Genomic DNA, 17,373 nt, shown 5'->3' on the forward strand with positions numbered 1-17,373 from the left:
TGTGATTTATTTTAGGATTCTATGATTTAAAGAAAAGTTCAAGGTCAGTTTGACCTAGATTGATATGTTGACCTAAGGCTGATGTAAAGGAAGGGTTAGGAGATTTGTTAACACTGAATTGTGGGAATAGAAAGAAAGGATAAGGATATTGAAGGACACGAACTTGTAGGAATAGAAAGAAAGGATAAGGATATTGAAGGACACGAACTTGTAGGAATAGGAAGGAAGGATAAGTATATTGAAGGACACTAACTTGTGGGAATAGGAAGGAAGGAAGGATAAGGATATTGAAGGACACTAACTTGTGGGAATAGAAAGGAAGGATACAGATATTTGACGGTCACTAATTTGTGGGTAACAGAATGAAAAATTTTTAAGGGAAGTGGAAAATATTCTTACTGGTAGACAACAACAAGGGAATACTATTTATGGAATTACAAGATAACAGTTAGGACCTCTAAGGAGAAGGATTCAGGGAAAGGTATTTATAGAGACAGAGGATATTTTTTGAAAAAAGAGAAGATAGGTATTTATTCAAATATTGATGTAGGTTACATATAGGAATGCGATGAGACTTTACTTTGGTAAATATTGTTTAATTTTTATCAACAGGCATGGTCATTTAAGATGGCTATATATGTTGGAATAGAAGAAGATGTTTATATAGAGAAAAAAGAGAAAAAGGCAAGGGTACTGATCAAATGATTTAAGTAGAAATAGACACATGTTTCTGATGGTAAAAATGATCTTCTTGTCTCAAGTCTTCCATAGAAAACAGAACGTTCTGCTTAGGTCTGTTTTGATTTTTAATGGCTTCAACATGTTCCTGCAATTGATCACAACAGAGACGATGTTACTAAGTAAAGTGATTATTGTTGAGTAACAATGGTACAATACCTCATTAAACAGGGTCTGTATAAGTATTTTAAAATTTCAAACCACTGAATATTATTTAATTCCAAATCTGTAAAAAAAATATGATGAATGGAATTAAAGCTACATTTAAAAGTACATTTGTATAAAACCATTGTACTGCAAAGAATTTTTTCTTTCAACAAAAAGTTTACAAAAACAATCAGAATCATTGCCTTGATATTTGAAAAAAAGGTATCTAAATTGTATGAGGTTTAACTGTAGTGAAAACCTCCTGGTTTTCATTGCCCTGGTGTTATTTCCACTCTACCAATGCTGGTATTGTATGCAGATGTACATACCTAGATAGAAGTTGATGGGTGTGTTGATAAATCATTATCACATGGATGTTTGTAGATAAATCACCATCACATGAATGTTTGTATGCTATACTAGTCTGTTATTACCACACAGCAGCGATTGAATTGCTCATTTATTCCTTCTCTTGTTGTCTTGGATTTGCCTGACTTTCACTTATGTACCCATCAACATCTTTACGTACTCTTGCATATTATATTTCCTCTCATATTTTTTTTATCTTTTCGGTTTCTTGGTAGAAAGAATTTCCACGTAATTAGAGAGAATTCTCATTCAGGTTAGCAGACTAATGAAGGACTTCAGAAGGATTGGGTGTGTTATTCGTTAAAATATTTCCCTTCTGAGAGGATTGCGTGACTATATAAAAACCTTGATGTGCGAAGAACTGCCAAAATATGAGCTCGGTTTCGAAAGAGTAGGAACTTCATGTATGGATCTTTACTATTTTCTGTCTCTCCAAGAGAATGTGGTCAGCGATGGACTGCGATCTGAAGTGACAGTTTTGTTAGCTTTATTTCATAGTTAAGGAGCGTAACAAAATTTGTGATATCAAGTGATGGATATATTTCTTAGTAGGAATTAAAAAACAGTGCTGTGTGATAAATGACGTCTTCATGTCAAGATTTCATACTATAGACTGAAGGAACATCTGTATGTTTGAGATTTTAAGATGTTGGTGACTCTGATATTGTGAAAGACAAGTGAGAAGTTCTTGGAAATAATTGTGTTGAAAACAAACCAACTCAGAACTGTGGGAAAGACTTGCAGAGCATTTTCTGTCCTAAAAAACCACTTACTATAATCTCTTGGAAAGACATGCAGAACATTTTCTGTACTTTGAGAGCTTGTTTTGAACAAAGTTATTGTTCATCTTTTGCTTTCAGTTAAGTACTCTTATTTATGTAATTGGAATCTGTTGCTAAAACAAAGATGAAAAAAAATTGTATCTTCTGAATTATTTAGAGACAATCACGCGTTATGGAATATTGAAATGTACTCTGGGTAATGGTTATCGGACAACAGAAACTCACTAATACTATTCCCAGCTGATGTTTTCTTGGAAATCTATGGAAATATTTGAAGAAGAAAGTGATTCTTTTGGCCAGATAAAAGTGTTTGTTGATGAATATAAATGTTAAAAAAACCCCATCTAAATTCAAAGAGAAGAGTGTCTCACTTTTCTGAAAGGGCTAGCAATCTGACGGATAGTCTGGTTATTTGATGTGTAATTATTAGCTCTGATAAAAACAGATTCCATCTGTGATATAATGTCAGAATTTGTTTCCAATTAGATAAAAAAAAGGTTTAAAGATGAAATATAAAACATTTTTGGTTTAAAACTTGTGGTGATACCTTCAAAATTTTTTTGTTGTACTTTAAGATTTCTTTGCATATCATCCAGCACCCTGTCATTGGAAATTATCAACCAAATGTTTCATGGTCTTCCATTCATCCTAACAGATAGCTCGATGATTTTGACAGCAAGCGACTTGCAACAGATAACTGCACCTTACCCTATCAGCACCTGTGGGGGGTTCTTCCACAACTGAGGTCAACAAAGGTCATTGTGTCTACTGTAGGCATAATTTGAAAACGATCTGTCTGTGTACGTGGAAGATAACTAGACTGATAAGTTTTCATGGTGGAGAGTTCCAAACTTCACTTCAGAATACAGAGGAATGTTCTTGTAGTGAAAGTGATACCGGACTAATCATGGAAATATCTTAAAATATCACAGTAATGTTTGAGCTTATCAGCGAGGGATCAGTGATGTCATTTGATAAAAAATATAATGTATGATGCACTGATCACGAACTAGTGAAAACATATATTATCAATGTGTGTTTTATCTTCACCAAGGGAGATAATTTGGATTACCATTTGTGCTATATTGACATATGATAATGTTTCATGATTAACTATTCATGGATTTACTGGAAAACAATTTTCTGTAAAACTTTTTTTTGTGGAAATTGATAAATTCTCAATTTCAATTAACATTTGATGAGAGGAATCACATCTTAATCACCAAGACAACAATGTATTACAATAACTACAGTCGCTATGGATCGTCAGAAAGTCAGTTTTGTTTTGACGACTATGGACCACATCCTCAACTCAGACGAACGGACTCAACAAACCAACACAAGAAAAAAACATCAAAATCAAAGGTTTGTTCCAATCTGTCAATGCGTTTCCATGGTAAGATATTGTTTGCACTGACAGAAGGAAAGTCCTGTTGGACACTTCATATACAAAACTTTGTTATGCTTCACGAGGGGAGAGCATATAGTCGCCACCATGTCTATCCATCTGTCCATTTTTCTGTTGTCATAATTTTGTCCAGATTATAACACAAAAGTAAAAGAGGTATAAACATAAAACTTCATAGGCAGATAAATCTCAACAAAACCATCAGGCTCTTTTTCAAAATTTAGCAGTTACTGCCCTTTGTTAATTTTCATACTTTTTAAAGTTTGTCCCAAGCATTACGCTAAAACTATAAGAGATATCAATGTGAAACTACACAGGTAGATAGGTCTTAAGGAGTAGGAGGGCAGTGCACTAGAATCCTTTGCTGACCTACTGTCTTGTTCACAGGGGTCAAATGTAGTCAGGGCAGTTTAGAGATGATCATATCTGTATTGATTTTTCATAATTGTGTGTTGAGTTATTTTTGCTTTAATTTGAGAATTTAACATTTTCCGGTCCTGTCAATCCAAACAGAATTATTCTCCAGTGTGAGATCTGAACATTCCCTATTGGCTTGAAATTAAATTAACCATATTAAATAACTTAATTGTTAATATAACACATCTCCACCATGCATATGTAATTGGTTGTCCATTTCAATGCTATCAATTTTGACTTATAATAATTTGTTTCATGTCAATCCTTCCAATTTTCTGACTTATCAGGTTTTCTGCTTTGTCAATACATGTAAAGAAAACACCAGTAATTTGTGAATGTGTTTTGATACTGACAGCAATGTTAGGACAAACTACTACTGACTGACGAACAGTAGCAACATTCTATGAGGAGGGCAGTTCGGTATTGTCCACTGTTAGGGGTAACTACAACTGTCTGACGAACAATAGCAACATTCTATGAGGAGAGTGGTTCGGTAATGTCCACTGTTAGGACAAACTACTACTGACTGATGAACAATAGCAACATTCCATGAGGAGGGTGGTTCGATATTGTCCACTGTTCGGACAAACTACAACTGTCTGATGAACAATAGCAACATTCTATGAGGAGGGCAGTTCGGTATTGTCCACTGTTAGGGGTAACTACAACTGTGTGAACAATAGCAACATTCTATGAGGAGGGCAGTTCGGTATTGTCCACTGTTAGGGGTAACTACAACTGTGTGACGAACAATAGCAACATTCTATGAGGAGGGTGGTTCGGTATTGTCCACTGTTAGGACAAACTACAACTGACCGATGAACAATAGCAACATTCTATGAGGAGGGCGGTTCGATATTGTCCACAGATATCTTGCTGTGTTGTCTTGTTATGATACTTCACTAAGACAATTGTGCTATAAATCCATTGAAATATCAATACAATTGAATTTTTAAAAATATTTCCATTAAATTGAGTAAAGTATGGGCTCAATCTTTATTGCATATGGTTGTGTTTTCCTTCTAGTGGTAATAGAAATTGGTGTGAATTTTTTCAGTTATTGCCCTTTGTCTTTGTGTCTCTCAATTTTCAAATGATCTTGTGTAAAGATGTTAGCCTCTATTAGAAGAAAGTAAACATTTTGCTATCTTAAAAGCTTGTTAATTAGACAATAATGTTTCATTTCCACACTTTGATGTAATTTGATTCAGTTATATTTCATCACATAAGTATGCAAGGAAAGACCACATTGTCCTGTATAATCTGAAGACAACATTTTACATCCCACAGAAATAGTAAACATAGACCTACAAATACTACTGACTTTGAATTATGGTACTATGATACAAAAAACGATGTTTGGGCCAGTCTATACTAAAATGGAGAGTTTTTATACTGTCTCTGTTTAAACCATCATCCAGATCTAACAGAGAAAGTTTCCCACATCAAGGAGCAGTCCATAGTGTTTTAACACACGAGGGGTAGAAGGAAACAAGCTGATATCTACTCCAGAATCTGATAATACCAGACTCTGTGCTGTTGGTCTGTGGCCATATGTAATTGCTGGCTTCTACTATTTTTTTAAGATACTAATTGGGTGTGTTCATGTTGGAATGGAGGATCTCGATGTTAAAACTTATTCAGAAATCCAGGCTCTACCATCAAATAAACATTAGACTTACTTAAGAAAAGGTAACATCCTAGTTTTTACATTGTGGTTGCCATAGCAATGCTGCTATCTTGCAATGTATTAAATATATTTATTTACAGGTGTTCAACACATTAACAGAACCTAGCAACAGAAAAACTTTGTAAAGCAGAGTTTTTACGGTTTATTGTTACATAGCACATTCAAACAATCGGGTATTGAACTTTTTGAATTTAAAAGAAAACGACTTGCAAAATTTATATATGTGAAAGCTACATATGGAACTGTTTCTTTTTTTCTCACAAGTTTGCAAGATAACAAATTCTAAATTACAAGTTGGAATGGTGCCATCTCTCTTGAAAGGGAAGGGAAGTATTCCATAGGCCATTTTGCTTGATACATGAGGTGAATGCACTGGCTCATGGGAAATTCCATGAGATAACTTTTAAGTTTTGGAGGTGAGTTGTTGGGAGTATTTATGACTGTACCAGGATGAACATTCTCGGGATATTTTGTTATCTTTGATATAAATTATCTTGTGTTTGATTTTTGAGCTGCTGGGCCATATATATATTGAAATGTATTAATTAGAAAGTTTATGGTAAGTTGATGTTTTCTGGAGGAATTTATGACTAGAAACAGACCGGGGGAGCAATTATCAGGTTTGTACTTGTCATAAAGTTATATTGACTTATGTATGTAATTTAAAATCATCATTTAATTTTTGTATACAGGGTCTTGCGATGGGAAAGACCTTGAGAATGTGTTAGCTCACGGTGTTTGATGATTTGTATAGAAGAATCCTTTTTTGTGAAAATGTATTAGAATGTATCAGTGATAAATCATTGATTATGACAGACTCATCATAACAGCTGTTTTAACTTTTTTTAGGCTTATATATTATCTAAATAATAGATAGTTATATATTTTAAAAATCAACAATGTCATGCAATATGTTGACAACATGATTTTGTGTGTAACAGAAATGCTTGCTGTTAGTGAAAATGAAAAATATGGATTTACATCAAAAAGTTCTAGTAATATAACAGACGAACATCTTCTTTGTCATTTCAGTCAACTTTAAATATTATGCTGAGACAGTTCAAGTGTTAATTATGTACTTACCTATATATAAATGTTTTTAATACTGTACTTATCCAACACTAAGCTGAGGCCTGGTAAAAATCACACCTGTATAATGTGCTCTTTAGATCTATTAGTGTATATTAAATTTTTCACATTTAGTGACCCTTTCAAAATCGAAAAAATTTAAAATTGGAAAATTTGCATATTTTCTGCTTTTTATTGCAAACAGATGAGTAACTTATCTATTAAAATAACGTACCTACATGGACGTGAACACTTTCTAGCAGTGACTTCTGTAATAAGTAAATACTTGTCAGTATGTCAGTCTTTTATCTCGTGTGACTGGTCAGTTAGATGTCCAGTTCTCCAGTTGATGTTAGACTCTACACTTGAGTATATGTAAGCTGTAGTTCAAATTATTCTAATGTTAAAACAACATTTTTTATATCAGCCTTGACTCAATGCCAGACCAATACAAAAAGTCAATAGAATGTCAGAATTATTTGTGCTATGTAAACTGATGCCAGTTCTGAAATATTCAAAGTTTTCAAAAGAAGCCCTTCAAATTTCTGACACGATCAAATTGCAAAATAATGAAATGACAAAAAAAAGTGAAAGGTACACTTAAGGCATTTTCTTAAAAAATTGCACATCACAAAAATATCGTAATATTATGTAGCTGTATTGTAAGGCAGTAAACATGGTATTCTGTCGCAACAAGAATCTTACTATTTACTGTAACTGATGTTTTATTAATTATGCTACATATCTTTAGACAGGTGTTTATGTGTTTCTAACCTTTCTGTATTTTCAGAGTCAGGCAATGCGAATTGTCCGCACAATTGGCCAGGCTTTCGAGGTTTGTCACAAGTTAACGATCCATCATGCTGCCCAAACCACAGATCCAGAACGTAGCAGCCATTTCTCGGATGATTTAGAAGCAGGAGATTCAAAACTAGGTAAATTTAATTATTTGGTATATAAAGCATGATGTTAGTTCTTACCTTTATAAAGTCTCCATGTGTGATAATGACAGGGTCAGGTTAGTACTTGTACAGTCTCTATGTGTGATAAAGACAGGGTCAGGTTAGTACTTATACAGTCTCCATGTGTGTTATTGACAGGGTCAGGTTAGTACTTATACAGTCTCCATGTGTGATAAAGACAGGGTCAGGTTAGTACTTATACAGTCTCTATATGTGATAAAGACATGGTCAGGTTAGTACTTATACAGTCTCTATGTGTGATAAAGACAGGGTCAGATTAGTACTTATACTGTCTCCATGTGTGATAAAGACATGGTCAGGTTAGTACTTATACAGTCTCTATGTGTGATAAAGACAGGGTCAGATTAGTACTTATACAGTCTCCATGTGTGATAAAGACAGGGTCAGGTTAGTACTTATACAGTCTCCATGTGTGATAAAGACAGGGTCAGGTTAGTACTTATACAGTCTCCATGTGTGATAAAGACATGGTCAGGTTAGTACTTATACAGTCTCCATGTGTGATAAAGACATGGTCAGGTTAGTACTTATACAGTCTCCATGTGTGATAAAGACAGGGTCAGGTTAGTACTTATACAGTCTCCATGTGTGATAAAGACAGGGTCAGGTTAGTACTTGTACAGTCTCCATGTGTGATAAAGACAGGGTCAGGTTAGTACTTGTACAGTCTCCATGTGTGATAAAGACAGGGACAGGTTAGTACTTATACAGTCTCCATGTGTGATAAAGACAGGGTCAGGTTAGTACTTATACAGTCTCCATGTGTGATAAAGACAGGGTCAGGTTAGTACTTATACAGTCTCCATGTGTGATAAAGACAGGGTCAGGTTAGTACTTATACAGTCTCCATGTGTGATAAAGACAGGGTCAGGTTAGTACTTATACAGTCTCCATGTGTGATAAAGACAGGGTCAGGTTAGTACTTATACAGTCTCCATGTGTGATAAAGACAGGGTCAGGTTAGTACTTATACAGTCTCCATGTGTGATAAAGACAGGGTCAGGTCAGGCCATAGGAAAGATAATTAGTTTCTCTGGAAAGATTGTAACTCTTTGTATGAAAAACATTTTAGATTGATTTGATATTTTTCATTTGAGAGGTGAAAGAAATGTCACCTGCCTACTGAATTCCCAAGGTATTAGGAATAAGAACAGCTGTTTGTGTTACAAATTTACAAACCCAATGGCAATTAAATGAACAGTTCTTGCTAAGGTTTAGGACATCTTCATTGTTCTGTTGACAAATTAATAAATCATTTTAGTTCCCAGTGTATCATTCAGTCACCTTCCTTCCCACTTGATAATCCAATTACTTTTCTTCCCTTGAGCTGATAATGCAGTCACCTCAGTTCACGGTAAATAGCCTGTCAACTCAATTTCCAGTAGATGGTCATATTTGTTCTCAGTAGATAATCTAGACACCTTCATTTCAAGAAAACCTTGCCTCATCCCAGATAACTCTGACTGACCATTTCATTTTACTGAGACTGACACTAACTAACTAATACAAATTGAACATTATGACCAGGTGGTGTACCAAAACAAGGTCACACTTGCTTCCTCTTCGTATTGTATTGTATCAGTTGTGGGACATGTAAATCCATAAAGCTCCATCCCTGAATTAATCCTGTTTTAATATACATGTATAATTTAAATATACCAGGTATTTGTATTTTGATACAGACCTATAATTGTTTTCTTATAATACATACTGACCCTAAGAACAAATTATTTCAAGTACATTGGGGTCACATGTGTTTAAAATTTTACCTGAAACTTCTTATTAACTACATGTAGAAAGCATGTACAGTTGTACACAGAGCCACAACTTATGGCAAGTAATATACTTAAATGAAAAAAAACTATTAAAATCTTTGAAACATTTTCTCTGGATTGGACAAAGAGCTCTCAAGATTTTTCAAATGAACCATCTTTCAAGGTTACAGAAAATCTTTGTCTGAATAATTAAGAAACATAAAAATGATACTAGCATTCATGGAGAAAGTGCTATTATGTATTAAAATAGAAATCCTTGACCTACATTCAAGGTAATGGGGTCAAATGAGAAAATTAACAGGCCTTTTAAGTCTCTTGTTATACTTCAATAGTGAAAGACAAGAAGGACGCTAAAGACGAGAAGAAACACCTTACCACGGGCAACAGTCCATTGAAGGGCGAGGGCAAGGTCATACCCCCGGCTGAACTTGCCCTCCAACAAGCTCAGGACCTACTTATCACTATGGCAGCAAAGTCACCAGTAAGTACATTCAGTAGTCAGTTTAGTGAATTTAAGTTATTCAGAGAGTGTTGAATTCACAACCTATACCAGTGAAAATAGTAAATGAATATAAAACAGTTTAAATGTCAATATCTTTGTTATGTTTAATTGTTAAAGTCTCCGACATTAGATCTCTAGTTTTCACAAAATACTTCAATCAGTGGAATGGACTGAGATACAATTGTGGGGTACATGTATGTAGGACACTAAATTCAATAACAAAATTTACATCAAAAGAATGTAATTAACATTTGTGTGAGAAAGTTAACAACTGATTTAGTATTCACAGTTCAATGTTACACAGTTATCTATGCTATAAAGTGCCAGGATCAGTCGTCATTACAATGCTCCTGTTATCACCAACTGTAACATCGATAATACTGTTGTTGAAGGTAATCAGAATTTAGAACATCAACATATAAACAGGTAGGGATTTTATCAATGAGATGAACTCACTAACAAGAAAGTAAATACTATCCTAACGATATTTCTCGTGTGATAGAATTTGGTTTGTAATGGAAATTATGTGTTCCAATCATTTTAGTGACTTGTACATAGCTGATCTATCAAACTATGTCATGGATCCCTAAACCTTTGTGACACGTTTTCAAATGATGTGCTTGATTTTTGTTACAATCTACATACTGTATATACAGAGTTTGATAAGATTATTGTCCTCACCTGTGCTTTTCTATATAAAATTCATCTTACAAACATCCAAACCATTAATATGTATTGGAATCAAACAAAATATTAGATTAAATATGCATTAAGCTGTCATTGACTAATGAAGGGTGAACAAAGATCCACAACTTGTTTAGCTAATGAAGCCATTTAATTCAGGAGTTGATTGGGGAGGACCATTAGAACAAACTCTGTTGATAACACGGCTGGTCGGTGGTAGATCTGTAGCATGATTAAGGTCAAATTGATGCTAATGGCTGCCAACTATGATCTCTACATTTCTCCAGGAAATCTCAATCACCCCTCATTACAGTTATACATCTCCATCAGGACTGTTGCCATGACAACATGACAAGTGGTTGCCATTCAAATCCTTTTTGTCAATGTGAAATCTTTATAAAGACAAGACTAATTTGATTTTGATAGTTATACATGTACTCTATTAACATTACAACACTTTTGTAACAGGCCAATTTACATTGTAAGTTTAACAATTGACCAGAAACGAAATTAACTAAATTTGGCAAGGATAGAAAAAAGAAAAATTGAGAATCTGATTGCACTGATCTGAAGAAAAATCATTTAAGGGATCAGTTTAAGTCTGAAGAATTTCCTGTTGTGGAAGATTGAAACGAAGCCATTTCTGTGAAATACAATTAAATGATGACCATTCTTACTCGATGTCAGAACCATGCCGGGAAGGATCAGACAAGATTTGTGAGGGTATTGGTAACTCTTGGGTTGGCTAGACAGTGTAATTGTTTACAGACATTTTGATAGCAATTCATCGAGGTGGACTAGTGGAGCAAACTCAATATTTACAGAAGATGAAATTCAATTGAAAAACATGAAAGGTTTCTGAGGTAAGGGGTTATGAGGGGACGGAAGTTGAGGGGTACTGTAAAGGTAGGCAGTTGGGTACTGTATTTCAGGATACTTTTGTGCTTTGCAATTTTGTAGAAATCCCTGAAAGATACATTTTGCAAATTTTGTGTATTTCATTTTTTTGTGATTTCATCATCTCAGGAAATTGAAAGGCCACTTTTGAAGACCTTGAATACATTAGGATGGACATAGCTTACATATACACCAGTGTAGATTCTAACATCGTCAGGAGATCTGATGAACAGTGATACTAGATAACTGATTTAAATGTCAAGTAGTGTTTATTTATCATAGAAGTGTTCATGACTAGAAAGTGTTCATGTAGGTACCTCAGCTCTATAGATGTATTACATGACTAGAAAGTGTTCAGGTTCATGTAGGTACCTCAGCTCTATAGATATATTACAGGACTAGAAAGTGTTCATGTAGGTACCTCAGCTCTATAGAAATATATTACTATAGATGTATTACATGACTAGAAAGTGTTCATGTAGGTACCTCAGCTCTATAGATATATTACACGACTAGAAAGTGTTCATGTAGGTACCTCAGCTCTATAGATGTATTACACGACTAGAAAGTGTTCATGTAAGTACCTCAGCTCTATAGATGTATTACATGACTAGAAAGTGTTCATGTAGGTACCTCAGCTCTATAGATATATTACACGACTAGAAAGTGTTCATGTAGGTACCTCAGCTCTATAGATGTATTACATGACTAGAAAGTGTTCATGTAGGTACCTCAGCTCTATAAATATATTACATGACTAGAAAGTGTTCATGTAGGTACCTCAGCTCTATAGATATATTACATGACTAGAAAGTGTTCAGGTTCATGTAGGTACCTCAGCTCTATAGATGTATTACATGACTAGAAAGTGTTCAGGTTCATGTAGGTACCTCAGCTCTATAGATATATTACATGACTAGAAAGTGTACAGATACATGTAGGTACCTCAGCTCTATAGATATATTACACGACTAGAAAGTGTTCATGTAGGTACCTCAGCTCTATAGATATATTACACGACTAGAAAGTGTTCATGTAGGTACATCAGCTCTATAGATGTATTACACGACTAGAGAGTCCTCAGATACATGTAGGTACCTCAGCTCTATAGATATATTACACGACTAGAAAGTGTTCATGTAGGTACCTCAGCTCTATAGATGTATTACATGACTAGAAAGTGTTCATGTAGGTACCTCAGCTCTATAGATGTATTACACGACTAGAAAGTGTTCATGTAGGTACCTCAGCTCTATAGATGTATTACATGACTAGAAAGTGTTCAGGTTCATGTAGGTACCTCAGCTCTATAGATGTATTACATGACTAGAAAGTGTTCAGGTTCATGTAGGTACCTCAGCTCTATAGATGTATTACATGACTAGAAAGTGTTCAGATACATGTAGGTACCTCAGCTCTATAGATGTATTACACGACTAGAAAGTGTTCATGTAGGTACCTCAGCTCTATAGATATATTACACGACTAGAAAGTGTTCATGTAGGTACCTCAGCTCTATAGATGTATTACATGACTAGAAAGTGTTCATGTAGGTACCTCAGCTCTATAGATGTATTACATGACTAGAAAGTGTACAGATACATGTAGGTACCTCAGCTCTATAGATGTATTACATGACTAGAAAGTGTTCATGTAGGTACCTCAGCTCTATAGATGTATTACATGACTAGAAAGTGTTCATGTAGGTACCTCAGCTCTATAGATATATTACATGACTAGAAAGTGTTCATGTAGGTACCTCAGCTCTATAGATATATTACATGACTAGAAAGTGTTCATGTAGGTACCTCAGCTCTATAGATATATTACAAGACTAGAAAGTGTTCATGTAGGTCCCTCAGCTCTATAGATATATTACATGACTAGAAAGTGTTCATGTAGGTACCTCAGCTCTATAGACTAGAAAGTGTTCATGTAGGTACCTCAGCTCTATAGATGTATTACACGACTAGAAAGTGTTCATGTAGGTACCTCAGCTCTATAGATATATTACACGACTAGAAAGTGTTCATGTTCATGTAGGTACCTCAGCTCTATAGATGTATTACATGACTAGAAAGTGTACAGATACATGTAGGTACCTCAGCACGACTCATGTAGGTACCTCATATATTACATGACTAGAAAGTGTTCATGTAGGTACCTCATGTAGATGTATTACATGACTAGAAAGTGTTCATGTAGGTACCTCAGCTCTATAGATGTATTACATGACTAGAAAGTGTGTTCAGTGTACCTCAGCTCTATAGTTCATGTAGGTACCTCAGCTCTATAGATGTATTACATGACTAGAAAGTGTACAGATACATGTAGGTACCTCAGCTCTATAGATATATTACACGACTAGAAAGTGTTCATGTAGGTACCTCAGCTCTATAGATGTATTACATGACTAGAAAGTGTTCATGTAGGTACCTCAGCTCTATAGATATATTACATGACTAGAAAGTGTTCAGGTTCATGTAGGTACCTCAGCTCTATAGATGTATTACATGACTAGAAAGTGTACAGATACATGTAGGTACCTCAGCTCTATAGATATATTACACGACTAGAAAGTGTTCATGTAGGTACCTCAGCTCTATAGATGTATTACACGACTAGAAAGTGTTCATGTAGGTACCTCAGCTCTATAGATATATTACATGACTAGAAAGTGTTCAGGTTCATGTAGGTACCTCAGCTCTATAGATGTATTACATGACTAGAAAGTGTTCAGGTTCATGTAGGTACCTCAGCTCTATAGATGTATTACATGACTAGAAAGTGTTCAGGTTCATGTAGGTACCTCAGCTCTATAGATGTATTACATGACTAGAAAGTGTTCATGTAGGTTCAGCTCTATAGATGTATTACATGGTTCATGTAGGTACCTCAGCTCTATAGATGTATTACATGACTAGAAAGTGTTCAGGTTCATGTAGGTACCTCAGCTCTATAGATGTATTACATGACTAGAGAGTCCTCAGATACATGTAGGTACCTCAGCTCTATAGATATATTACACGACTAGAAAGTGTTCATGTAGGTACCTCAGCTCTATAGATATATTACATGACTAGAAAGTGTACAGATACATGTAGGTACCTCAGCTCTATAGATATATTACACGACTAGAAAGTGTTCATGTAGGTACCTCAGCTCTATAGATATATTACATGACTAGAAAGTGTTCATGTAGGTACCTCAGCTCTATAGATGTATTACATGACTAGAAAGTGTTCATGTAGGTACCTCAGCTCTATAGATATATTACATGACTAGAAAGTGTTCATGTAGGTACCTCAGCTCTATAGATATATTACACGACTAGAAAGTGTTCATGTAGGTACCTCAGCTCTATAGATATATTACATGACTAGAAAGTGTACAGATACATGTAGGTACCTCAGCTCTATAGATATATTAGATATATTACAGCTCGACTAGAAAGTGTTCATGTAGGTACCTCAGCTCTATAGATATATTACATGACTAGAAAGTGTACAGTTACATGTAGGTACCTCAGCTCTATAGATATATTACACGACTAGAAAGTGTTCATGTAGGTACCTCAGCTCTATAGATATATTACACGACTAGAAAGTGTTCATGTAGGTACCTCAGCTCTATAGATGTATTACATGACTAGAAAGTGTTCAGGTTCATGTAGGTACCTCAGCTCTATAGATGTATTACATGACTAGAAAGTGTTCAGGTTCATGTAGGTACCTCAGCTCTATAGATGTATTACATGACTAGAAAGTGTTCAGGTTCATGTAGGTACCTCAGCTCTATAGATATATTACACGACTAGAAAGTGTTCATGTAGGTACCTCAGCTCTATAGATGTATTACACGACTAGAAAGTGTTCAGGTAGGTGCCTCAGCTCTATAGATATATTACACGACTAGAAAGTGTTCAGGTAGGTACCTCAGCTCTATAGAAAAATTACACGACTAGAAAGTGTTCATGTAGGTACCTCAGCTCTATAGATATATTACACGACTAGAGAGTCCTCATGTACATGTAGGTACCTCAGCTCTATAGATATAAATTACATGACTAGAAAGTGTTCATGTACATGTAGGTACCTCAGCTCTATAGATATAAATTACATGACTAGAAAGTGTTCAGGTTCATGTAGGTACCTCAGCTCTATAGATATATTACACGACTAGAAAGTGTTCATGTAGGTACCTCAGCTCTATAGATGTATTACACGACTAGAGAGTCCTCATGTACATGTAGGTACCTCAGCTCTATAGATATATTACACGACTAGAGAGTCCTCATGTACATGTAGGTACCTCAGCTCTATAGATATAAATTACATGACTAGAAAGTGTTCAGGTTCATGTAGGTACCTCAGCTCTATAGATATATTACACGACTAGAAAGTGTTCATGTAGGTACCTCAGCTCTATAGATATATTACATGACTAGAAAGTGTTCATGTAGGTACATCAGCTCTATAGATGTATTACATGACTAGAAAGTGTACAGATACATGTAGGTACCTCAGCTCTATAGATGTATTACACGACTAGAGAGTCCTCAGATACATGTAGGTACCTCAGCTCTATAGATATATTACACGACTAGAAAGTGTTCATGTAGGTACATCAGCTCTATAGATGTATTACACGACTAGAGAGTCCTCAGATACATGTAGGTACCTCAGCTCTATAGATATATTACACGACTAGAAAGTGTTCATGTAGGTACATCAGCTCTATAGATGTATTACACGACTAGAGAGTCCTCAGATACATGTAGGTACCTCAGCTCTATAGATGTATTACACGACTAGAAAGTGTTCATGTAGGTACATCAGCTCTATAGATGTATTACACGACTAGAGAGTCCTCAGATACATGTAGGTACCTCAGCTCTATAGATGTATTACACGACTAGAGAGTCCTCAGATACATGTAGGTACCTCAGCTCTATAGATATATTACACGACTAGAAAGTGTTCATGTAGGTACCTCAGCTCTATAGATATATTCCTCATGCATTTACAATAAACCAAGTAGAAAACGTGAAAATTACACAATTTTGATTTTTTTTGTAATTTTGAAAGGGTCGCTAAATTTGCAAAAATTAGATACATGCAAAAATTCCTGATATATTCTACAGAGACAAAGGTATAGCAAACCTTGTAGGTTTAGAACAGAGCTGTTCTTACTAATAAAACATCTTATTTCATGTGAGGAAAATACACAGTGACTTATGTACATAGATTTGACTTAAATCAGTTTGGCATGTGATTCTGTTGACTGTGCTTAATAAATCTGGAGACAAACCAAGAAATAGTATTACATGTAACTAAATGTGTCAGTAAAACACAATTCCAGTCTTTCCAGGGGCGAGAAGATTCCAAAGAAAGGCTAGGCTAATTTGCTGTCTGAAAGAGACAAATCACATTAATGGGAACTGGTGTTTACCTTAGAATGTCAAAGAACTGACACAGACAGACCAATTATTGTACAAACTAGGAAATGTTTTTAGAAGATACTCCCTAACCATTGCCATGGTGCATGTTTAATGAAAAGTCTAAACAAAATCATCAAACTCGAACATATAGGTCACAGTGACCTATATATCATAAAGTGATATGATAGCAGGAAAGTGCAATGTATATGACTTCAAGCATAAGTACTAGAAAAAATAAACTGTTATTATGAGTATCATAGTTTATCACACAGTACACTCCAGTGTCAGAACTTAACACAAAGTGTAACCAGAGTGTCAGAGATAAACACAAAGTGTAACCAGAGTATCAGAGCTAAACACAAAGTGTAACCAGAGTATCAGAGCTAAACACAAAGTGTAACCAGAGTGTCAGAGCTTAACACAAAGTGTAACCAGAGTGTCAGAGATAAACACAAAGTGTTACCAGAGTGTCA

General features: G+C 35.1%; 1 protein-coding gene across 1 annotated transcript in view; it reads left to right on the forward strand.

Moving 5' to 3' along the window:
* Window positions 1–17,373, forward strand: part of LOC132556798 (carboxyl-terminal PDZ ligand of neuronal nitric oxide synthase protein-like) — an 84,320-nt gene that overhangs the window by 62,550 nt on the left and 4,397 nt on the right. Inside the window, exons 6-7 of the mRNA XM_060221243.1 lie at window positions 7,410–7,554; window positions 9,710–9,858. Of these exons, the coding sequence (XP_060077226.1) occupies window positions 7,410–7,554; window positions 9,710–9,858 (294 nt within the window). The remainder of the gene's footprint in view (window positions 1–7,409; window positions 7,555–9,709; window positions 9,859–17,373) is intronic.

This window comes from Ylistrum balloti, unplaced genomic scaffold, assembly GCF_031769215.1.
Source record: "Ylistrum balloti isolate Yb309-2 unplaced genomic scaffold, AGI_CSIRO_Ybal_v1 Utg370590, whole genome shotgun sequence".
Classification (NCBI taxonomy): domain Eukaryota; kingdom Metazoa; phylum Mollusca; class Bivalvia; order Pectinida; family Pectinidae; genus Ylistrum; species Ylistrum balloti.